The sequence below is a fragment of the Barbus barbus genome (assembly GCF_936440315.1).
Source record: "Barbus barbus genome assembly, chromosome: 12".
NCBI lineage: Eukaryota > Metazoa > Chordata > Actinopteri > Cypriniformes > Cyprinidae > Barbus > Barbus barbus.
In genome coordinates, this window is record NC_136740.1 from 20167538 (window position 1) to 20193216 (window position 25679).

General features: G+C 37.2%; 2 protein-coding genes across 6 annotated transcripts in view; both read right to left on the reverse strand.

Annotated features, from left to right (window-relative positions):
* Positions 1 to 22631, reverse strand: part of LOC306878153 (low-density lipoprotein receptor class A domain-containing protein 4-like) — a 57293-nt gene extending 34662 nt beyond the window's left edge. Inside the window, exons 1-3 of the mRNA XM_079430310.1 lie at positions 22471 to 22631; positions 4958 to 5480; positions 2075 to 2215 (exon numbers count right to left, since the gene is read on the reverse strand). Coding sequence (XP_079286436.1) covers positions 2075 to 2215; positions 4958 to 4997 — 181 coding nt within the window. The 5' untranslated portion in view covers positions 4998 to 5480; positions 22471 to 22631. The remainder of the gene's footprint in view (positions 1 to 2074; positions 2216 to 4957; positions 5481 to 22470) is intronic.
* Positions 22632 to 23376: 745 nt separating this feature from the next.
* The window catches only part of LOC306877536 (focal adhesion kinase 1-like), a 65290-nt gene continuing 62987 nt past the window's right edge, over positions 23377 to 25679 (reverse strand). For all 5 annotated transcript variants that reach the window (XM_079429357.1, XM_079429356.1, XM_079429354.1 and 2 more), the window contains 2 exons: positions 24969 to 25049; positions 23377 to 24875 (listed from right to left, as the gene is read on the reverse strand). In XM_079429357.1, the coding sequence (XP_079285483.1) occupies positions 24663 to 24875; positions 24969 to 25049 (294 nt within the window). In that variant the 3' untranslated portion in view covers positions 23377 to 24662. The remainder of the gene's footprint in view (positions 24876 to 24968; positions 25050 to 25679) is intronic.

Sequence of the window (25679 nt, forward strand, 5' to 3'; positions counted from 1 at the left end):
ACACACACCGTGAACACACACCCGGAGCAGTGGGCATCCATTTATGCTGCGGCGCCCGGGGAGCAGTTGGGGGTTCGGTGTCTTGCTCAAGGGCACCTCAGTCGTGGTATTGAGGGTGGAGAGAGTGCTGGACATTCACTCCCCCCACCTACAATTCCTGCCGGCCCGAGACTCGAACCCGCAACCTTTGGATTACGAGTCCGACTCTCTAACCATTAGGCCACAACTTCCCTCGACTTAATATTACTCAGTGCTTAAATGTATATTTACACTGTAACAAGGAGACCTTAAAATAAAGTGTAAATCAACACAACTACTACTATAGTATTATTAACACTAACAACTACTGCTGCCATTGTTGTTAATAGTTATTTATTATTGGTTTTCAAAAAAGGGTGTTGAAAAATCCAACCGTTTAAATGGTAGGAAAGACTGTGAAAAATGGTCTTTAAACTTTTTCTCTAACCTAAGTGTACCTTCTTAAGACAAAATAAATAAAATGACAAATTCACGGACAACAAGCTTTACCCTGATATTTGTGCAGACTGACTCCCACACACCTGATGCCAATAAATGCAAACCACTGACAAAGATCATTGCCGCACACCCTTAAACCCTGCAAAGCTTTTCATCATACTCTTCAATAAACACCCTCTCTCACTCCCTCCTTCTCTGCAGAGGCTGTCTGACAGTCCTGACCACAACCGTTCAATGTGTGGAGGCAGAGAGCTAGAGAGAGAGCTAGAGAGAGCGAGAGAGAGAGCGAGAGAGAGAGAGAGAGAGAGAGAGAGAGAGAGCGAGCGAGAGAAAGAAATATTTTGTGCAGGGTGTCTAGACTATATTCATGATCAATCTGTCTGGCCCTGCTGTAGACAGAGAGATGGCAAACTCGATTAGACTCTAAACATTTCCTCAGATTCTGTCTCGCTCTCAGCATATTTCGCCTTCACTAACGTCTATCAACATCATTCCTCTCTCCCTCTAGCAGTATATGGCGGCTGTTTGTCTGCTGGGGAAATGAGCATTACTGCTCTAACAGCTCTGACTAAAGACACCCCTCGGAGCAGAGGGAACACATGGGAGCATGACACGGCAAGAACAGATGACTGATTTCAACATAGCCAGGACAGAAATACGCAGACGGAGCTACGTCCTTTTCGAACTTTTCTTTCTTTTTTTTGTCTGCTCTGGTTTCCTCAAACTTGAAGACACAAAAGACCTACGGTAGATCAAAGCTGACTGGCTGCCACCATCTCATGCTGGACTAAATATTGAATATTCACCATGACAGTCACACATCATTACAGAGCTAATATATGGGTCAATGACATAAGAGCAACCATTAAAAAATTAATGAAAAATCTTTTAAAAATCAAGATTAAAACACCTGCAAAGTTTATAGAAAAGTATCACTTGCATTTACGTTGGTTTCATATGATTGAGTCCCATCACATGACATTTTACAACCAAGACTAAAAATTTATTGTCAAATGAACAATTTTGATACATTTAAAAAAAAAAAAAGAATTAATAGTAAAAGAGAATGCCAATGTTTAGGCTTTCATCTTATGCTACCAAGACAGTTGTATCAACCTTACATTTTTTGCTTTATCCCCCACCCAGAAATATTAAAACAAAAATTTATTTAGAATTAAAAAAAAATATGCTCATTTTAGAAGAAGTGTATTCAAGTTGCTGAATTTAATTTATTTTTGAAAAAGAGCAAATAATGAGTGTGTCATGTCATCGACCCATACAAAGACATGAATGTCAAATACTATCGAAAAGGCTGAAAAATATCAAAATATTTTAGCTATATCACCACATCTTATGTTGCACACAAACCACTTACACACACACACAAACACAGTCCCTCGCCGCATTTCAGTGTGCAGAGACACCACTTAACACTCGTCTCACACTCACACCCTGCAGGTGGCTTGGATACAAACACCTCAGGAATTCAGATGAGAACTGACCAATGAGAAGCAAGAAAACATCCTGCTGACTTCATCAGAACCAGAACATAGGCAGATCTGAGTCTGGAGCAACAATGTTAGAGAGATGGACTCACAGCTGAAGATGGCAGATGCAGGATGCTGGGTGGAGATAGGGCAGTGCTCCTCATCACTGTTGTCTCCACAGTGGTTGAGCTGATCACAGACCTGCGAGCCCAGGTTCAGACATCTGCCGTTAGTGCACAGGAATCTGCACTCTAGGGACAAACACAGAAAACCACAATGACTTATTTACAAATAGGTTAATCAATAACAATCAGGGTCAATCTCTGGTTTTCTCATCTGCTGCATGAGAGCTTGTCAAATTTCCATCCTTGGCTTGTTCTGGCCCTTGTGATAGGAAACGTATAACTAGAAAAAAAATGTTTGAGCAAAGTGGATTGCACTCCTGTTCAAAGTTTGATGTCAGTATGATTTCAATTTATTAAGAAATGAATAATTTAATTTTAATGATGCATTAAATTGATCAAAAGTGACCGTAACAACATGCTACAAAGAATCTATTTCATATAAATACTGTTCTTTTGAACTTTCAAAGAATCATAAAAAATGTACTCCAGCATCAGCATATTAGAATGATTTCTGAAGGATTATGTGACACTCTGAAAACTGAAGTAATGGCTGCTGAAAATTCAGTTTGCCACCACAGGAATAAATGACATTTTAAAATATATTAAAATAGAAAACATTTGTTTTTTAGTTATATTAGCAGTAATACTGTATATAACAGTTTACAGTTATGTACAATATTACTATTTTAAACAATGGACTTTCAAAAACCTACAAAACTGCACTGACCCCAATGTGTGTGTTGTTTTCTATGTTATGGGGACCAAATATCTCCACAAGTATATCAGTACATTTTTTTACTTGTGGGGTCATATGGGGGAATATTTTGGTCACCACAAGGAAACAAGCTTATAAATACAGAATTACATTTTTGTACAAGTTTTCTATGATAGGTAGGTTTAGAGGTAGAGTTAGGGAAAGTGGATATAAAATACAATTTGTACAACATAAAACCATTACATATATGGAATGTCCCCATAAAACATAAAAACCCAATGTGTGTGTGCAAATTTTTTTTATTCTGTCATCACTATAGAATAGCTCCTTATAACTATTAACTAAATGTAAAAGCTGCTTTTTTAACAGCATTTTTTTTTTTAAATGAAAGATGAACAATAGCTAGTTGTCAAGTTTTGCTGCAATTCTCAGATGCAAAACTATCAAACCAGTGATTCTGCTGCTGGATATTGCTTCATAAATGTTAACATTTGGAAGAACTTCATAACATCAAGAACTAAAACACTTGGACATCCTTTGATGATATGAAAATGCTCAGCTGCAGGAGTTTGTGGGATAGTTTCACTGGGCCAAAAACTTTGCAGAGATTTGTGGATCTCAGGCGGCGATGATCCTTTATATGTAGGTCACTGGCTTTTATAAATGATCTTAAAATAAATGTTCCTGCAAGCATGCTTTTAGAGAAACTCAACATTGACCTGATAACGGTGGATATTCAGCTGTAAGGAAGACTCTTCACTATGCAGCATTAACAGAGGATCAGAAATGCAATGCAAGCCAGACAGTGATGACACCAGCACTATAAAACAACTCATCTGTGTGAGAAGGAGGTGCTAGACAATGCCAAAGCACACCCATGCAATCTCACACAAGGTGTGGTGCAGCCCAATGTCGTTTTAAAAATGTTATAATCTTTAGACAAACAAATGAGCACTTCTTTGCCCTACTTACACCTTAATATAGCATGAGACATAATGAGACAATCCCAGCATTCACCTGTACAAACTGAACAGCACAAAACAGAAATAATCAAGATAGAATAGGAGAGACAGGACATAAGATGACAAGAAGACAAGACGAGAAGAAACTAGAGAGCAAAAGAACAGAAGTAGACAAGAAGTAGACGAGACAAGAAAATGGGAAACCTAGGGAACAGATAAGATGAAGAGATAGGAGAAAAATGATATTGGACAAAAGAGAAGACCAGACGAAGAGTAGAAGATAAGATTAGAAGCAGATGACAAGAATATAGCAAAAAGTGAGAGGAGACGTGATGAGCAATGAGGAGACAAAATAAAAAAAGACACCAGACAAAAGAGGAGAGAGTAGATGAGACAAGATGAGGAGAGATTAGACCAAATGAGATAAAAGATTCAAGAAGACTGAGAAGAAAGAAGTGAATGAGAAAAGGAGAACAGAGACGAGAAAGATGAGAAAAGACTAGACAAAAAAAGGCAAGAAAAGACGAGAAGATGAAAACGAGAGAACAGATGAAATGAGGAGATATTTTTTTAAAAAGACCAGAAAAAAAGACAGAAGAGATAAGAAAAATACTTGAGTAGAGATGAGGAGAGAAGAGACTCAACAATAAGAGGAGACAATTCAATACATGAAGAGCAGAGATGAAACAAGAAGAGAAGAGAAGAGATAGATGAAACAAGAAGAGAAGAGACGAGACGAGAGAAGAGAAGAGATGATCCGAGACAAAACGAGAAGAGAAGAGACGAGAAGAGTCATTATATAATGTCAGTAAAGCAGCATATTTTTCCAAGTCCTGTTCTGCAGTGCACAAGACTGTCAAACTGTGGTTTAGTACACAGCCCAGCCTCCACCGCCCTCCACCCATCTCGCACTTTCTCTGCATTCCATTCCAGGCAGGGGAGAGAAATGCAGCCTGTCTGAGAAATGGAGCAGAGGAGTCTGGGAAGGGGAGGGGGAGTGAGAAAACAGCTTTGAATATTAGCGCGCACACACACACACACACAGACCATCGTGAGTTTGTAAAGCACAACATGACCCTCCTCGTGAACATAATCTTCACCGCTGGCATGAATCATTAAACTCACGTTCACGGCAACCGATTATCCCGCTTAATTCCAGCACTGAGGTTATAAATCTGATCCGCCGCTCACCTGTGAAAGCATTGGTGGCCGGTAGGTCAGCCTCCTGCATACTGCTCCTGCCGCTCGGCCGTATGTGTGTTTGTGGACCCACGTTATTGGCTCCGATCGCCTGAGGGCTCCTGGGGGCCAAACAGCCGCCGTGCTGCCATTCTCACCTCATAAGTCCATGGCTCCTGCTCCGGCCGCTGCCCTCTACCTCCACGAAAGGGCAAAATAAACTCAGGAGAAATGTGGAGGGGGGCTAAAAAGTCTTCAGTGACAGACTAGGGCTCTATTCAGCAGGAATCAGGGTGGGGTTGCCAGGGCAACCAGCGCACCGATTACCCTCCCAGCCAGAGCCAGCCAGCCATAGCTGAGTGTGAGTGAGCGAGCAAAAGATCCAGACAGGTACTTGATTCAGAGCAGGTGTCTGATAGCCGATTCAGGAAGGGAAAGTGTAGCTGCTGCCACTCGTCCTGGGTGGATAAACTCTTCTCAGCGTAGCAGCATGCTAATCAATGCACCCCACCTCATTCTTCAGACCGCAAGCTCACTGAGAGAGACAGAGAGAAAATCAGTTGTGTAGCTGAAGTACATACAACCAAAAATTCACTTGCATAATTCGTTTACAAAAGGTCACTATAGTTTCCTCAAAGATTTACTACAGCAGGCACTACACTGCTGTTCAAACTATTTGGGTAAGATTTTTAATGGAGCCGTTTATGCTCATCAAGGCTATATTTATTTGATCATATATACAGAAAAAAAACTGTAATATTTTTTACTTTAAAATAAAATTTAAGCCATTACTCCAGTCTTCAGTGTCACATGATCCTTCAAAAATCAGTCTAATATGCTGATTTATTATCAATGTTGAAACAGCTGTGGTGCTTAATATTTTTTGGAACCTGTAATACTTTTTTCTTAGATTCTTTGATGAATAAAGTTAAAAAGAACAGCATTCTATTTATTCCAAATAGAAATCTTATATAAAAGTCTATACTATCACTTTTTATCCATTTAACACGTCCTTGCTGAATAAAAGTATTAATTTCTTTACGAAAATGAAAGAAAAACAATTACTGACCCCAAACTTTTGAATAGTAGCGTATATTGTAACAAAATAAATCTATTTTGAATAAACTGTTCTTTTTAACTTTTTGTCTATCAAAGAATCCTGAAAAAAGGTCACAGGTCCCAACAAAAATATTTAGCAGCACAACTGTTTCCAACATTGATGATAAATCAGCATATTAGAATGATTTCTGAAGGATCATGTGACACTAAATAATGGAGTATGATGCTGAAAATTCAGCTTTGCATCACAGAAATGAATTATATTTAACAATATATTAAAATAGAAAACTTATATTTTAAATGGCAATATTGCCATATTTCTGCAATAATATTTTGATCAAATAAATGCAGCCTTGATCAGCATAAAAAAACTTCCTTAAAAAAAAAGAAAATAATAATATATATATTTTTTTCATCTTTAAAGAATTACAAATCTTACTGATCCCAAACTTTTGAACGGCACTTTGTGGAATCTTGTTTAGGGGTTGACAACGAATCAATTAATTCACTGATTCACAAGGTTGATTTGATTCGATTCAAATGGAGAACAATTCCATTTGATACACAATTTGATTTAATTGTTTATCAATTCTGTTACATGATCCTTTTAGAAATCATTCCAATATACTGATTTTGTTATTTTTATCAGTGTTGCCCTGCTTATATTTTTGAGGAAATTATACATTGTCATTATTTTTTGATGAATAGAAAGTTCAAAAGAATAAATCTACTAAAATACTAAAAAAGGAAATAGCATTTGGAAATCTCTTGTATCATTATAAATGTCTTTACTGTCAATTTTGATCAAATCAATGCATACTTGCTAAGAAAAAAAAAAGTATTAATTTCTTTAAAAAACAATTTGCAATCATACGGACCCCAAATATTCAAACTGTAATAAAACAAGACCAATATCAAAGTACCTTCTACTACTAACCCTGAACCATTGTTTTTCTCTAAAGTAATGAAAACTACTGGTTACCACCATAGCTGTAGTCATCTAAGATGCTGTCTGATCTGGCAGGCAAGTTCTGAGACAGACATAAAAAAACCCTGACCCAAACGCAACACGGGTGTTTCATTAAGCAAAAATAAGAAACAGCAGGGGTTCAACACATCAACATTTTATGATCTTACGGCACATCTTTACCAGCAACAAAACATCAAGTTCCTGTGAAGAGACGCCCATTAGCGTCTACAATCCCCAGCAGGAGCGTCTGCCTTTAATGACAGTTACATAACACACTAGAACACTTTACTGGGCACTGAGTTATCACAAGCCACAGCTAATGTTTCTGTGGCTTAATATCATTGATTTAGCATCTCAAAAAAACCAACAACTCCATTTTCATTTGGAGAAGACTACAGCAACGGACGAGGCAGTACGTGTCCTCAGACAACCTTTAAAGCTCTCCGACATCCCAGTGGACGCCGCGCTGAGCCCAGACTGCCGGCTACACATCGGCTGTGTTACTTAGAAACACGGCAAGCCCTCACCTCGTCTGACCCCAGCCGCAAGCCACACAGCGAGAGCACGGATCCAGCACACAATAAATAATATTCCACACACGTGAAACAGGAGAACGCCGTCCAAATCAAACAAAGACTGAGACATTCACAGTCAACCGAGGTTGTTTCAGGACACTACTAAGGCCATCACAGATAAAACAGATGAACATCTGCCAGATGTTTAGATGTACTTTTCTTCATTGTTATCTCTTTGTTCCTCCAAAAGTCCCTTTCCTAAGTGGTTCTCCTCTCCCAGTCAAGAGTGAACAAGTTCAGACTAGGAATGTAAACAAAGAACAAATATCAAATTATTTTTAATTATCAACTTCTATTAAAATATCCTGACATATACTGACCAAAGTTAAAATTATATTCTATAAAAAGAATTTATATATAAATCCTTATTATTATTATTATTATTAAGAATTAAATATCAACGTTACAAACCTAAATGGCAACTAATCTTTTCTAAATTCTATAATTCAGTATGAAGTCAATCATTTTCATGTCATGACTGCTAACAATAAACTGCAGATATTAAAATTCAATACTATTTTAAAATCTGGAATTTAAATGCTACAAGTGAATTTAGAAATCACAATATTATAATGTACAGCATGAAATTTATTTTGAGACTTGCTAAAGATTATATTTACCAGTACAAAGTTATGTTTTTAAAAATAAATTTAAAACTTGTTAGATGATGGCAAATGTGTATAGACAATAATTGACAAATACCGGAGAAAAAAAAAAAAAAAAACAGGTAACCAATAAGATGCCAATAAGTCAAATATAAACTGAACCATTCTTTTATGAGCAAGAGGTTCATTGGTGTTGATCTGTTCCTATAGAAAAAAATTAATGTTTTCCCTTACAGACTATTTTTATTTAAGATGCCAACTCAAACAAAATGAGCTCATGTGACAACAAAATGTCCCTGGAATTTTGAATAAATGGACAGAAAATCATTGTCAGTTTTTGACATTGTTATTGTCAGGCTGACTAAATTGACTTACATATGCCGAATAGACTTTTTTATTCATGTAGGTATTGCTCAGAATTTTAATATCAGTGCAAAAAAAAAAACAAACAAACAAAAAAAAAAAAAAAAAAATAACAAACTGAACCAGACACAATCCCATTAGGACACAGAACCCTCCACCTGTAGAGACTCCCAGTCCTAACACACACAGAGTTTGATGAATAGGCTGAAAACCACTAAAACGACTGCAATAAACGCCTGCTAAAATATTCTCTGTATCTGTCTGTCTGTGTAATGTGATCTCAGCAGGGGGTCTGTCTCTTTCTCACTCTCGGTGTCTGGTTAAATCATGATGAAGCTCTTAGGAACAACTATTCACTGAACTGAATCATCCAGCCAGACTCAAACATCTTAACAGCCCATGTCATTAATCATTAGTAAAAATGACTACTAGCTGCTACCTTGCCTGTCAGTCGGTCTCAAAAGAAACCCCAACAGGGTGATTAAGACTCGGGCATGAAACAGTGGGGTTTTGTATCAGTCTAAATTTGTTTACTTGCCAATAACAACCAGCTGACTGTACATTATCCCACTCATTACACCGCTTTTTTACCAAATAAAATAAAATACTTTATTATCTTACTAGTAGATTATCTTTACACCTTCTGCTAAAGAAAAACTCCAATGTCCACGCAACCAGAAAAAAAAAAAAAATCCACTTTTACAAAGTGAAAGGCCACCGCATTCATGCCTTGCGGTTAATCAGACAGATTAACCATTTTCCTGCCCATATCCTAAGCTGACCTGACAACCAGGATCTGCAGGTTAACAAATGATGACTCAGCTGTCTGGGTTAGTCAGTTTATAGATGGTGTGTGTGTGTGTGTGTGTGTGTGTGTGTGTGTGTGTGTGTGTGTGTGTGTGTGTGTGTGCGCGTGTGTGAACCAGTCATGTTTAAGTTTTAGTGCCGCCCAACTGAGACTCGATATGGTTGACGGGAGACAGAACAAAGCACATCAGAAAGAACTCACCAACCTATTTTAGGTTGCAAAGTCAACGCCTCTTGCGTGAGAATTAAATGACCTAACAGTAATTCCATTCTTAAAGATAACATTTTATTATTTAGTCATTTTCATTATAGATTATAGATAAATCTAGTAAAAGTTGTAACAATTTTTATTGTTTAAGCACATTTAATTAATTTATCCTTACAAAATACTTTTGTCAAATTACAACGTATATCTTTTTAACAAGTTGTCTCATGAACAACCTGATTTAAGTTTCACTGTTACTTTTAAACTGTATTTTCACAATATGATTCACTAAAAAAAGAACAGACTTATAAAAGTATTCATTTGGCAATCGGTCTACAGTAGTTGCACTCTGTATGCCTCCGGTTCACTAAAAAGGGCCAATTTATTAGAGTTATTTGTTCTGGAATTGGACTACACTGGTTGTGCAGTGTTTCTGATTCACTAAAAAGAACAAGCTAATTTACTCATTCACCCTCATGTCGTTCCAAAACTGTGTGCGTTTCTTTCTTATGTTGAACATAAAAAAAGTTAGTTTTAAGAATGCTGGTTATCAAACAGTTGATGGTCCCCATTGACTTCCATCGTATTTCTTTCCCTACATGGAAGTCAATGGGGACCAACAACTGTTTGGTTCTTCAAAATATCTTCTTTTGGAGTTCAACATAAAGAAACTTTAGGTTGAAAACCTGTTAGAAACAGGTTTGGAACAACATGAGGGTGAGTAAATATAACAAAAATTTCATTTGTGGTTGAACTATTCCTTTAACACAGTAAATTCCCCAGTGTTAAATCAACACTACTCCAGGAAATTTACTGTGAACTGGTTGTGCTGTATGTTTTTGTTTTACTAAAATGTGTCATTTATTCTGAAGTCGGACTATGTTGGATATTTTTGATTCCCTAAAAAGAACTGATTCAAAAGAATCATTCAATCTGCATTTAGTTTACAGTGGTTGCACTCTATGCGTTTGATACACTAAAAAGGACCAATTCATCAGAATCATTCATTTGAGAATCATACTACACTGTTCACTGCATGTTTTGCGCTCTGGATCCAGTGACAGTGTTACTCTGCCATTGAATAAGTAGTGCAGAAAAGCCAGTCAGAGTATTTTCGAACTATATTGCTCCTACTTTGGTGGTAAAAAAGCACATGTGAAAACCTTAATTGAACCACACATTATTCAGTTCTGGTGTAGAGGTAAAATGTCTGGCTATAAAAAGTATTTCTGAAAATACATACTAGATATACACAGACAGAGAGAAAAACAGATGAAGACAAGTGAAAGGAATGCAAGTAAAGGAAGAAACGCACATTGTACGCCACACACGCAGAAACTGGTTTCTGTATAGACACCAGCTAGTTTAGAATAGATACAACAGCATGAATTTATGACAACATGCCTGTCTGCACAGTGTCAGGATGGATGTTGTTTTGACAGCCTATGATTTTCAATACAGCAACACCTGCATTCCTCTTTTTCCTGACAGTCTCTTTTACTCTATTGTGATCCCTGTATGTTTTTCAATCTTGTTTGCCCTTAGCAGTAATTTGAGTGACTGCACTTAATCCCACCTCTTATGTATTTCGGCCCACCTCTCTTAAGTGAACAGTTTATTTAGCTTAACAATCCTACACTGCCAACAAGGCAAAATGTGGGATGTATTAAAGTCTGTTTTATGCAATATGCTGGAGATTTTGGTTGCCTTAGCAACAGCGAATGAGATGACTTCCTTTCTGCACCCAAAAAGAAAAGTGATTACCCTTTAATATAACACACTAAAGTGATCTGAAAACATTAATGGCTTTATTGATCAGGTCAGGTTTTACATTGACAACTGCATAATATGTTATTTAGAGCACGGACATGAGACGCTACATGAAGATAAGGCAAATAAAATCAATCAAATTTGGAGCCATGTGGGTGGAAAAGACAAAATCAATCCGTCCTCCAAAAACTGTATTGTTCAGACAGCACAGGAACACACACACAAGCAAAACTGAAACACAGACGCAAAAAAACATGAGCCTTTGAAGTGAACGTCTAATCAGTTTCAGGATCTCTCCTCTCAGCCAATCAATCGACAGTCCTCTGGGACTCCGCCCACAGCGTCTAGACAGCTAGACCTTTGCTGCTCTACTGCATTCTGCAGCGGTGCACACCACAGAGGTCATGGAGGTCAAGTCTAGCATTAGCTCAAACCAGACACTTGTTCTCAAGGGGTTCTCCATCCATTCCAACATTGAGTAAATCTGCTGATGTGTTTCTCAAGTTTGATTTATTCAACATCACTACTTTTACTTTTTGATGCCACTGATTTGTAAAATGTTTGTACATGTACATTTAAGATATTCATTAGATTTAGAAACAAAAGTATAGTAGATTTTAGATTTCTTTGTGTGTGTGTATGTGTGTGGGTGGGTGGGGGTCAGAAGTTAGCACGTTTTTGTTTTTAAAGAAATTAATACATTTATTTAGCAAAGATGCATTAAATTGCATAAAACGTGAGAGTAAAGGCATTTACATTGTTACAAATTATTTTCTATTCCGAATAAATGCAATTCTTTTCAAAACAGCACAACTGATTTCAATGTTAATAATAATAAATGTTTCTCCAGCACCAAATCAAAATATTAGACTGATCTCTGAAGGATCATGTGACACTGAAGACTAGAATTATAGCTGCTAAAAATTCAGCTTTGCCATCACACAAATGAATTACATATCAAAATGTTAAAATTAAAATATTATTGCATTTTTGTTCATATAATTTTTTTTGGAAATCTTACTTTTTGAATGGTAGTGTATAATAGTTGCATTGATTAATACTGAGGTTTATCTTAAACTAGTAATTTCCTGACACTGACAATAGCTCTGTCTGACTTTGCTTGGTTGGAATGACGTGTGACCTTCTTTCAGACCTGTGAAGGGTTATTTAGCCAACTAGAGATGCTGTAAATAATTAGAGTCCTAAAAGTTTGTGTTTACAACGTCCTCTAGAAGAGCTGATGTCAAAGTCAAGCTGCAGCATGAGGGAGGGAGGGAGAGAGAGAGAAAATGAATGTGCGAGACAGAGAGAAAGAGTGAGAGAGATAGAGAGCTTGGTGCAGAGTGCTGCAGTGTCCTGTATCAGAACAGAGATCAGCTTTGAAGCATTAGAGAAAGACAGAGACATTACAGGACTCGAACCCCCACTACAGCATTAATGGGTTTCTAACTCACATCTCAATCTCCATTAATTGTTAAATATAAATATACTTGGAATGATAGTCATGATGATTGATCATTAAAAAACACTGCAGATTGAATTAGTTTTTTCCCCAACATTTCCAGCTGATGAAAATAGATTGGCTATGAGAAAATGTGACAAAACAGGACCTCATTTCCCTGAAATTATCCAGTACACTGTTTTGGAAACTTCACTACTGACAGATGGACATTTGTGACACAACACCCCCCGAAGTCCCTTATTTCCAATGGAAACTCACAGAAAAGTTCTGACGGACTCAGATTTCATAGACATTAATATAGGATAATTGTGTGAGAATTACCAATTATTTTTAGTTCATCCCCATTTCTGTAGAATTGATGATAATGAATAAGTCAGAAATTATTCTTTACATTATTTAACACTGTAGCCTGTGGCAACCCATAATATGTTTATTCTAAAGTATTGGCCAAATAATTTTTATAAGCTTTTAGCTTTGTCTAGAAAAAGGCAATTGCTACAAAATGGCTAAATGGGACTACAGAGGCTGTGGGGGAATTTAAACATCACCACAATGAACCGGTATACTCATCTACTAACTAGTCCACTTTTGTGTGTTTATATCTTGCTCTTGCAAACTATTCAAACTTGCAGGAAAATGTGTTTTACTGAATGACTGAAAAAGCTGTTGGAAGCTTATATTGGTGATATATAGTGGTGACATTAAAGGGGTCATATGATGCGATTTCAAGTTTTCCTTTCTCTTTGGACTGTTACAAGCTGTTTGTGCATAGATAAGATCCCTGAAGTTGCAAAGACTAAAGTCTCAAAACCAAAGAGATATTCTTTATAAAAGTTAAGACTTGTCCACCGTCCTACGGTGGCCCAGAAGTGCAAAGCAAATCACGATTCTGAAAACAAAATAAATTACAAACGCAAATGCAAATCTAAAAAACAAAATAACAATTCAGAGAACACAACAACAATTCCGAAAACATTATAACAAGTCCGAAAACAAAACACAACGACAAATCAGACAAACCAGAAGAGGTAGGTATAGTTTAAAACAGCACCATTGGTTTGGGAATAGATTACTCACTGCTGACTGGACGAGACATCTGTCAATCAAAGTGTACAGGAAGAACAAGAAGAACAACAGCAGAGTCAATTGAAGCGTCAGCTCCAGTGGCACAGATGGTAGATCGTGTGTCATTGTCTTTTTTGACACGATCGAGCCTGATTCGATCCCGCCTTTTGCCGAACTTTTTTTTTTCTCCCTTTTCAAATCTCGTATCGCATCGGAAAGGCATTTATTTTCAATAAAAATTGAGGAAATAATCAAAAAGTTGAAAATAAAAGTATCGGGTAGGGTTAGGGTAGGTGTAGGGAGGGCTTTATTGTCCCAATAAGGTGGCATCCATTTAATAATTTGAATTAAAATTATAATTTACACTCAGTACGTTATTGCATACTGTTTACTACAATACTGAGGTGCAGATAATTGCCACTATTTGCAACAAGTAGTATACATAGCACAAAATCCTGCTATTTTAACAGTGTAAATAGGTATTTGCACTTAGTTAAATAGCCTCTATCGCGGTTTACACAGTACAAATAGCTGCTGCCTAAAAATATACATGCATGTACATTTACAACAATCTGTATTATATTACCTTTGAATCAGAATACAAAAAAAAAAAAAAACTTGTTAAAGCTAATGCGAAGGTGTTTCTAATACGGTGTCTATGGGAGTGACGGTAAATTTGACATAGTTCTGTCAAATAGCGATAGCAGCTGGACGAGCTAACGTATTTACACTATGTTAAAACAGCAGGATTTTGTGCTATGTATACTACTTGTTGCAAATAGTGGCAATTATCTGCACCTCAGTATTGTAGTAAACAGTATGCAATAATAATGTATAGTGTATATTGTAGAGTGTAAATAATAATTTTAATTCAAATTTAATTAAAAAATAAACTAAAAAAAAAAACACCTTAATCTTTCCCTCTATCCTTCTCTCCCTCCCTTACTAGCTTGTACTTATTTGAACAATGACTGAGACTTGGTGTTACGAGCACTTCCTCTGTCTGATTGCCTCTTCAAGATGAATCGCTTTTTGTATTCCCCAATCGCTTTGGATAAAAGCATCTGCCAAATGACTAAATGTAAATGTAAATTATTAAATGGATGCCACCTTATTGGGACAATAAAGCCCTCCCTACACCTACCCTATCCCTACCTGATACTTTTTTCAACTTTGATTATTTCCTTCATTTTAATTGAAAATAAATGCCTTTCCGATGCGATACGAGATTTGAAAAGGGAGAAAAAGTTCGGCAAAAGACAATGACACACGATCTACCATCTGTGCCACTGGAGCTGACGCTTCAATTGACTCTGCTGTTGTTCTTCTTGTTCTTCCTGTACACTTTGATTGACAGATGTCTCGTCCAGTCAGCGGTGAGTAATCTATTCCCAAACCAATGGCGCGGTCTTAAACTATACCTACCTCTTCCAGTTTGTCTGATTTGTCGTTGTGTTTTCTGACTTGTTTTGTTTTCGGACTTGTTATAATGTTTTCGGACTTGTTGTTGTGTTTTCTGAATTATTTTGTTTTTTAGATTTGCGTTTGTAATTTGTCATTTTGTTTTCAGAATTGTGATTTGTTTTGCACTTCTCGGCCACTGTAACGCCCCCCTAAAACAGCTCATTCAAACACGCCCCCACATGTCTACATCACGGTGTGTGGGAGATTTTCATAACACCGCCCAAACGTTTACGCAAAGAAAGGGGGCATGATTTTTATTCTCGCTGTAGTATTGTTGCTGCCACCGGCGCCATGTCGTGGAGACGCTGTTTCGTGGTGAAAGCGAAACTACTTTGTTTGGGCTTCCAAAAGAGGACACAACTAGAAATCAGTGGTTAAGTTGTATTTACAACACTGTTCCAGAACAGTACAACCCAAATATTAGAGTGTGTGCAGCACATTTTACAGAGGACTGTTTCCTGAACCTGGCAGGGGAGTAAAAAGACAGTATAAGTTATTATAATTAGGGGTCGACCGATATGTGTTTTTCAGGGCCGATGTCGATACCGATTATTACAGACCAAGTAGACCGATAACCGATATATATGTCTGGTGTAAAAATGAAAATGAATGTCAAAATTAAGAATAACAAGGGCTCTGACAAAAACGGCCTTCCCTAGTGTTGGTTGCACTTCTTACTCTTGTCTTCCCCCATGCATCCATCTACAATAAGGGTAATATTTAAAGAGAGAGTTAAAAGTGTGGCCACTGTATGCTTCATGATTAAGCCTATGAATACTAAATACTACAGCTAAACAGCTTGGGGAAATGCAAGTATTTGGCTTCAATAATTTACATGTTAGAAATGTATGTGTAATAGCATAATCTCTCATAATTCTTCATTAATTATTTTCGGTTGACTAAATCATAACCTACAAGAGGTGACTATTCAATTCATCATCTAATGCACATCAATTGATTAATTTAAAAAGCGCAATGTATATAATACGTGTAAATAATTTAATTGTCTTCATAGCTCCATTGTAGAAGTTGCAAAGAAGACCGCAACTATTTTAATGAAACTATAACACTAACAGCCTGTTATAGGCTCACTTGGTTCAATAGCCTATTGAAATGTCCCAATTTCCGTCATCCTAATCTTGGCCTATGTGACAGTAATTTCCATTAGTTTTCATTTACAGAACAGTGCAAATGAAGGCATAAAACATTAATTTAATTTATATTTTAATCAAATGAGAGTTGAACTCTATTTTTTGGCAAACAAATGTGTTTACTATTAAAATTAAAACATGTAAGAAATAGCGTATTGTGTGATTGTTCTTTTAAACAAAAGTTGTAATAATTGTAGTAGCATTAGTAAATAAACCAAACTTTTATTTTGACGGGTTGCCATGAGGACCGCTTAAGTCTCTGTAGCCTATTTATGATATGACGATCGTTTTACTCAAACGAAACAGTCAAATGCTCATGAAGTAACTCTCAGAGCAGTTCTGGGGATGATGTTCATGTATTTATGTCCTCATTTAGTGACATGGCAGATGCGGAAAACACCGCGAGCGTCGCGCACTTCAGTGTGTGTGTCAAAACCGCGCGTCTGTGCCTTTCACATATACAGAGACACGCCGAACATGCATAATTCATATTTAAATAGTCTTTTTGCAGCTTAATGTTTACAGATAATCCATATCATGAGTCGACTTAAGTGTACTGACCTACTTTTGATTAATTCATCCAAACTTTGACTAATTCCGTGACTCCGCGTTATACAGTAAATTCCATATGACTGGATTCCGCGATTCCCCCTGCGTTTCCCCCATCTCGGAAACCATAAATAGATAAAATTGAGGTTTTTACAACTTCAGTGTAGTGGATTGTAATTTATTGCAACTTGTGCAAGGTCTGCTGCTGCCTTTGAGAGATAACTGATGCGTGAAGCAGCACCAGTTAGCAAGTGCTTTCGGTGTGAGAGCGCCTTTAGTCTTCCACGTTGATTGGTCGGACTCCTGACTCTCAACAAATCAGATGCGCGGTGGGCGGAGACTGCTCTAGGCCACAGAGTGGTGAGTTCCGACAGGCTGCATCAGAGCCAAATAGCGCGTTTCAAAATTAAATAATTTTATCGGCACATCGGTTTTGAAAATGACCGATGCCGACTATTATAAAAAGGCTTAATATCGGTGCCAATAATCGACCAGGTCGATAATCGGTTGACCCCTAATTATAATAAGCAATTATTTCCCCACTGGATGCAACAAATGCCTCGTCTGTAATGGATTTTATTGTTTTAGTCTCGTCTTGCCGGGAAATGCCATCACAATACGGTGAGTGGCGTAACATTTCCGTCTCACGCTTGAGGTATTCGGCCATTCACAACACAATAGATATCTGGCCAATCAGAGCACGCCTCGGTTCTCAGAACGATGAGCTTTGTAATAGAGGATAGAGGAGCAACAATAATGTACAGTATGTGGAAAATAATGTGTTTTTTAACTTTAAACCACAAACATTGCATTACACCAAATACACAAAATGTTATTTTTAGCAACGTCATATGACCCCTTTAAAGTCATGCAATGTAGTTAAGTTTTAGCCTACATTTAGCTTTTTAAGGCCGTTTCACACTGGCCACGATGCGAAAAAGCGATTGATCGCCTTCTGCTAATTCACGCCTGCACGCTAGATGGCGCCGAGCAACAACGCATTTTTCCTCAGATATGTACCTCATATATGGATTTAACATCGTTTGCTGCACAATATATAGCATTAAATTAAGATAAAGTTTAGTTCTACACCAGAAACACAAACTATCTATAATGCTTACAAGAATACATCTTAAAATATAAATAGAGGTACAAATATCATCAAGCTACATTTGAAAATGTATGCGATTATAAATGTTTTTTGCTTAAAACCCACTTTAAACCATGTAATATCTTCCAATAGAGATCTAAAGTGGATCGACACTTTTTCGCACCGTGAATGATCACGCCTGGTGTGAATAGCTCCATAGGGATCTATTGTTTCGATTCAAAACTGTCATCATGCCAAACATTCGTGACAAATTTTCCCATTGAGTGAAAAGGTCTTTACTTCTGGTGACAGTATTTAGGCTTCAAAATTCATAAGTGTTTATTTGTGAAGATTATCATGATGAAAGGAATGTGTAAGAAACAAAAACTTTTGTTGGTCACAGAACTTATTTTCTGCTACAATCCAAAAACCAAGGGAACCAGGGTGATGCTAACTTCTGGGTTAGCCCACACAAATATGCCATCACTGCAGCACTCTATAAGCACAATGATCAATAAGTTCATTGCGAATGCCACTAGGAGGCGAAATGCGAAGATTGCCTGCAGCGATAAAAGCCAACAAAAAAAGTCCAAAAATAACGTAAAAAAGCAAGTTTAGCTCTGCAATGACTGCACAAGCTGAGCGGTAGTTAGTGTCTTTATCTCTGCTCCGTCAGGACCGCAGTTCCCCTCATGCCCCGGCATGCCTCCATCTGTCTCCCAACACAGGATGCCAAGCAGGGACCCCAACCCTATCAGACCATCTCTGCCATATGCCTCTGTTCTGAGAGTAACCATAGGGATCAGTCTCAGGACTTTGGTTCATCTGATCAGCTTGACAAACGCAGAGTATTTGCTACTAAAAAGCAGATGTGCACTGCACTGATTTATGCAAAATATCAAGGGTTTATTTAAAACAACGGAGACCAAGCAGTGAACACATAGGTGGCGTGACCTTTTCCATGAACCGATCCATAAGTGTCCGGCTGTGATCGCTGCCTGAGAGCCGTTCTTTTTGGCTGTGTCATTTTCTCTCCAGTCTAAGTATGTTCTGAGGGGGTGCAAGTAATTTTAAGGTCCTCTGGGGCGTCCTTTCTTACACTGATCTGGGTCCAGTTCTGCAGCATGTCAGATAATGACAGACAGCAGGGTTTGCCGAACGACAGCTGATCCCGGTTCAGCGTGTGTGCAGTTCCTACCCAAAGCCCTTATGCCACCTGACGTTTCAGTGCCAGAGGCCAGATGATGTGGTTCGCAGCAAGACAGGAAGCTTGGCGTACGATGACTCCGCGTCAGACAGACGGCTCCCAGCGAGACAGGAAGCTTTTTTCCCACAAGCAGTGAGTGTTCCGGTCTGGAGTGGGCTGCTGTCCCAGCTCTCAGCCTCAAATCACTCACACACCAACAGAATAGTGCTCAATTTACTGTCATTTACCACAACAATATTCTCAAACCATAAGCAACAAAATAAATATCACAATTTCTGGTTGATACCAATAAGCTGATGATTATTTTCATTCGTTATGGCCGATATTAAAATTTTAGACTACTTTTGTCTAAAATTAAAAATAAAACACTAAATATTCAAGTCACAATATTATAAAGTGTGAAAAAATTATATTTTGAATTACTTTTGCTAAAGATTTGAGTGGTACATTAATATTTATTTTTACTTATTAAATAATTACTTATTAAATAATTATTTTAATTTAGATAATTTTTTATTTATTAAAATGTTATAAATATAAAATCTTTATTTAAAATATTAAACACACATTTAAAGAGTAATACATTTAAATTCAAACAATTCATGACAATAAAAGTGTTTAAAACTTAAAAATGTGGAAAATTAGCTTTTTATATATCCTAATACAAATAAATAAATATGTAATATCGGCCAATAGATACATAATTCTTGACAATGAATAATAAAATGTTGTAATTTTTTATATTGCTCAACTATTCAAAAGTGCAAACAAATAAAAAAAAATAATAATAATTTAATCCTTGAATAAAAAATAAAAAAAAAGTCACTTAAAAAGATTATTCAAATTAGAATAAATAAATGGGAGAAAACAGCATAGAAAGCTTACACAATTAAATATCTAAGACAAAAGAAAAAAAAAAAAAAAAAAAAAAAAAGTGTAATATCAGCTATTATGTTACTGATATATTTTGTATCTTTATCCCATAATAAAAACCATGTCAATCAATAATAAATTGTCAATTGTTTATATTGACAAGCCATTCAAAATGAAGAAAAAAAAGAAAGAAAATTTTATTAATTTAAAAATAAAAATATACATAAAAAATAAAAGGAACAAGTGCTTAACATTTTGCCCATTTGTGATGATCACTCAGCAAGCCTGCTGGGTGATTTGGGCGGTCCGTAGCCAAAAGAGTGTGTTTTGTGCAGGCAGACAGGTGCTGAAGCACCGCAAGTCTGGTTAAGCTTCTCTCACGCTTTGGACCGATTTATCATTCTTCAGTCCCTGAGCTCCACGCGCCTCCACGACTCACTGTTACACTTGGCCCGATGCCACCGCAGATCCATCAGCCGACACTCTGACACACCTCGCTGTCTGCCTGGAACGGATGACATCACAGCTGGGACACGAGCTCATTTTTCAGGAGTGGAAAGTGTCCTTCTGTGTCGATAAACGTCATTCAGGGGTAACGCAGAGGAACGGCTCACATTCATAAATACAGAATGAACATGAGGCAACGACCCTTGGAGACAAGCGGGACATAGAGTCTATGACTGAATCCCACAGACGAGGAGTTAGAAGTGAAATAAGCGTCAGATGCCTTCAAGCAACAATAAACGCTCTGTTGGACTCTATCTGGCAGCGTATGACACAATCATGTCTGTGTCTCTCAACTGGGCCAGAACCTGCAGCGCACAGGAAAGGACACAGAGAGTGGAGTCTAAAACTGGGCCGAACACTAGTCACGACAGCCACTGGCAGCACACTCAGTCCAAGTCTGGACAGGGTCAGCTGACAGCTACACACACAGGCAGACGGGAGGGCACAAACACACACACGCGGTTGATCCCCTTCTCAGTCTCACATGCATAAAATATTAACAAGCAATTAATAGGGCTCGGATAATAGGATGTTAATCGCTTTGGACGTCACTGACATTACTAAGAAGCCATTTCAACATTTCACAATATTCTCGTTACACAGATTAAGATCGTTTTCGATCTTTTTGGGAGCTCTAAGGTGACATCTGTAAGTAAATATCAAAGCCTCAAAATGAGTGTCTGCAAGAAAATGACCATCCATCACGCTCAAGTCCAAGTAACTCAACACAAGAAACCTAAATATAACTACTGCACATTAAATGAATACATTAAATCTGACGGATAAACTATGGTGAGTCAGGGAATAAATTAAAGTAATATTTTTCATTTTAGTACCAGAAAACTTGATTCTGATGAGTTGTATTATTGAAAACTAAACTGGTTATTTCATTACTGTTCATGGCAACATACTGATGCTACCTTCATTTTCTGACTCAACACAGCTACTATGACTAAACTATGAATAAAAATGAAATATGACCTTTTAAATGCATTTATAAATTAATAAGTTGTTCTTGTTGTCAGATGTTCAATGCATTATTCTTCTTAGAAGAAACTTACCTAAGCCAACTAACTTAAGCTAACCTACAAGTAAAATATTAACATGTCCATGTATTAATTTAATAAGCAGCCATTTAATATTTGGGATAAAATACAGTATAATAATACTAAACCACCCCATTACTAAATTACAGGAGGGAAAAAAACAATAATAAATAAATAGGACTAAAGTATAGTGCAAATCCATCAAAATCAATCAATAAAGAATTATTTATTTAAAAAAATATATTTTAGCATTAACTAAATATTTCTTTAAAAATATATATTTTTTATATTATTATTATTTTTTTTAAATAATTTTTAACATATAACAACAAAATTTGATAATTAGCTGATGATGGCAGAAAAAAAGAAGACGGCTCGCGCTGTCTGGCCCAAAATGAGCCCGATCACGTCTGGATGAAGAACTGGGTTACATTCAGGGTCCCGTTAATGCACCCGGCTGCGGTCTCCGTTAACGCACGACCACTTCTTTCTAATTTTGCCTCTGATAAATGATCTGATTTATCTAAGTACATAAATATGTCAATCTATAGTCTTAACTTGTGCAACGGCCCGACTATTGGCTAGCAGTTGTCGGTCTGATATGAAGTCGGAGGGTCCTAACAACTTTTTGTGCCCCAGACTAAACCCGCTGCGCTCCTCTCTCGCTCTATCCGCGGGGCCACTGGCACAGCTGGCATCATTACGCACCCATCTGCACAAAAAATAGACATATACCAGGAGAATATCAGCTCCTTACCTCTGCAAAGTGGAATGAGGTAATGGCACAGTGAGTCCGCGGAGAGCAGAAGCCTGCGCCGCGCTGGCTGTCGATCCGGCGGAGATGACCTGGATTTCACCGCCAGACTCGACGGCGTAAAAATAATCAGGCGCACAGCGGCGAGTGAAGCCAGCGGCAGCAACACACACTCACTGATGAAGGACAGACGAACAGCTTTTAAAATAAGAGACTCCACATGATCCTTCAAAATAAGAGTTTCACTCATTTATATAAAAAAAAAAAAAAAGAAAGAGAGAGAGAGATTGTGTCGTGCTTTGCTAATATTACATTATTTTTTTTTTCTGTAAGTTAAAATGAGTAAAAAGAAGTCTTGTGTTCATTTGAAATGTATTAAAAGTTTACAAGTAATTATTCTCAATCATTTGCTTATAATATTTTTTATACGCCTGAATTTGGGTTTACTCGATCTCTCGTCTTGAAGCTTGAAGGGACATATAGTGCATTCATATACCGCCCCCTACTGGAATGATTTGGGGTTTAAGTCCCAGTTTTACTAATTGAATAAATTAAAATCCATCACTATTGTATTTTTAAAACACAGTTTATAGCTTTCTTAAAAGATACAAATTGAAAAATTACCAAAATTAAGCTTTTCATTATATAAATAGTTGATATGCTTGGTGATGATACCTTTTTTTCTAACTGATTAAACAAGACATAATGGCATGAGTGACGAACTATAGTATATATTAACAATTTTGAATAGCTCTATTTGTTTTAGTTTCAGTTTAGTCATTTTATTATTAAAAATTTAACTTTCCGAGGCAACAAATCTCATTTTCATTTCCTAAATTTTTGAATATTCCTATAGTTTTAGTTAACTATAGCAACACTGGTTTCCACACTCATTAATAGTCGTATTTTGATGAAGGCTTTATTATAAAATGTTTTAAATGATGATGTCACAGTTCAGTCCTCATCTGTAATTGGCCAGTATAGTTTCTCGCAGCAGAGCAGATACACTTAGCAGAGCATTGAACAGTTATTCAGAAAATATATCTGGAAATAAAACATGTGGCACCACTACATCACTACACTGATTAAAAATTCCCTCCTGGCTAAGATAGCCATTCGCGGAAAACCAGAAACTGGTTTTGTCAGGAATGAGTGAATACTAGTGTTAGACTAAATGTGGTACATTGAACAACTATTTTCCTGTGGAGCACATAATTAAGATTTTGGTAAATATGTTCTTCAAAATGCTTATATATGCATGATGAGAAGATTGATTTCTCAAAATCCAGGTAAAAATGCCCTGCAGATGATCTGCATAAACATTATGTCCCATGGTTTCTCTCTTTATTAAACTATGACTTCAGATCATTACATGAATTTCATAGCTGAAGATCAAACCCTGATCTGTATATATACTGTTATATCACAGTGAAATTGTGACCTCAGTTTTCTTTCATGTGTTGACATATTTCCTAAAGAGGAAGTCTACTATAGATATATATATTTCTCTGACAACAGAACAGATAACTAATTTGTTGCACATTCCTATGTGTAATCACAATCTCTTCTTTAAATTTTCTTTTCAAACCAGTAAACATGACAACTCCAACACTCATTTTTTAATTCAGTCTCATAGCTTTATTTTACCTCTAGGTGGCACAAGGCCCAAATATACAACGCCTTCCCTCTTAGTCCTAGGGAGAAGCGTGGGAGTCTGTAAAGCAAACCCAGATTTTTTTTTAATCCAGTCTCAACTCAAGTTCTACTGTGCAAAAGAGTCTCAACTTCTATGATTCTAGAGCCAGACCCCCGAGCCAAGGGGATCTAGATTTGTGTGGTCTGGCTGTGGGGCTTGGGCTTGTCAATGAAACACAGACATATTAGATACAGTGTAAGAGTCTCTTTTCCTCCAGAGACGTTTAAAGCTCATAGCGGAGGTCAGAATCACCCTCTCAGCATCCAGTCATCAGCACACTATGTTCTCCAAGAGATCCAGTCGTGAGGAGCCTGGTCCGGTCCAGCTCATCCGTTAAATAAATCCAGAGCCCTCCTCAAGGCGCCCGTGGTCTACCGTGCAGCTTAAACGTGAGGGTCAGTGAGTAGTGAAAGGGCCCGTGAGACTCCATTAGTGTACAAGTCTGTGCTGGTGTGTTTTTCCAGGGCGTCACGTGCATCGTCATATCCTCTAGCGGGGGCTAATGCGGTCGTGCCTGGCCCAACATCTTCAGCCTGGCCTGGTCAATCACATCCAGCAGGTTCTTGGCATCTACGGCGAGTGCGTGTGCAGCTGTTAGCATCTGTTTCTTATAGTCCTGCTGCAGGCTGGTCATGACGTACTGCTGGGCCAACTTCATCTTATTGATCAGCTCAGCCAGGTCTGAATTTAGAAGCTTTTGAGCCATTTCGATCTGAAGAGGAAGAACAAGAGTCACAGTCAGCCGAGCTGGCAGGAAGGACGTTGGGAATGAGAGCATTTAGTTTTAGTTTGTGAACGTGTTTACCTCTCTGTGTGTGTGAGCCGGTAGTAAAGGTATCGTCTCATCCACAGTGGCCAGCAGTGTTCTCAGTGCTAATCCCACTTCCTGAAATACACATTTTCATGATGAGAATTTCCAAATTACAACAACATTATGGAAAGCAATCTTACAGTACTGTCATTATTTACTGCAATTGCAGTTTATGGTGACCACAGGATGTCGAGCCCAAAAAAGGACAAAATAAAACCATGAACTAACATAGAAGTGGTCCATATGAAGTCTTTTAAAGTCATATGACAGTTTTGAGATAAAAAAAGCCTGAAAATTAAGTTATTCAGTCATTTCCACTGGGGCTCTCAAATCAAACATTGGTTTTTGTGATGTTTAGCTATAAGTGTTTTAATATTTACATAATAGTATAACATTTATTAATATTTTGAATAGACTTTTATTTTTATATTTAGGAATTTTTATTTAGATTTTTTTACATTAGTTATTTTGCTATGTGCTTTATTATTAGTTTTTTATTTTTTTATTTAATTTATTTACTTACATATTTCTATTTAGCTTTTTTAAAATTATTATTTAAAAGGACGCCAGCTCCTGTCTTTCGTGGTACTCTCCTGAACACACGGCGAAGACTGACACGAAATGGTTGTTATTTTTGTTTTCTTCGTGCAAAAAGTATTCTCATAGCTTCATAAAATTAGGGCTGAACCACTGATGTCACATGGA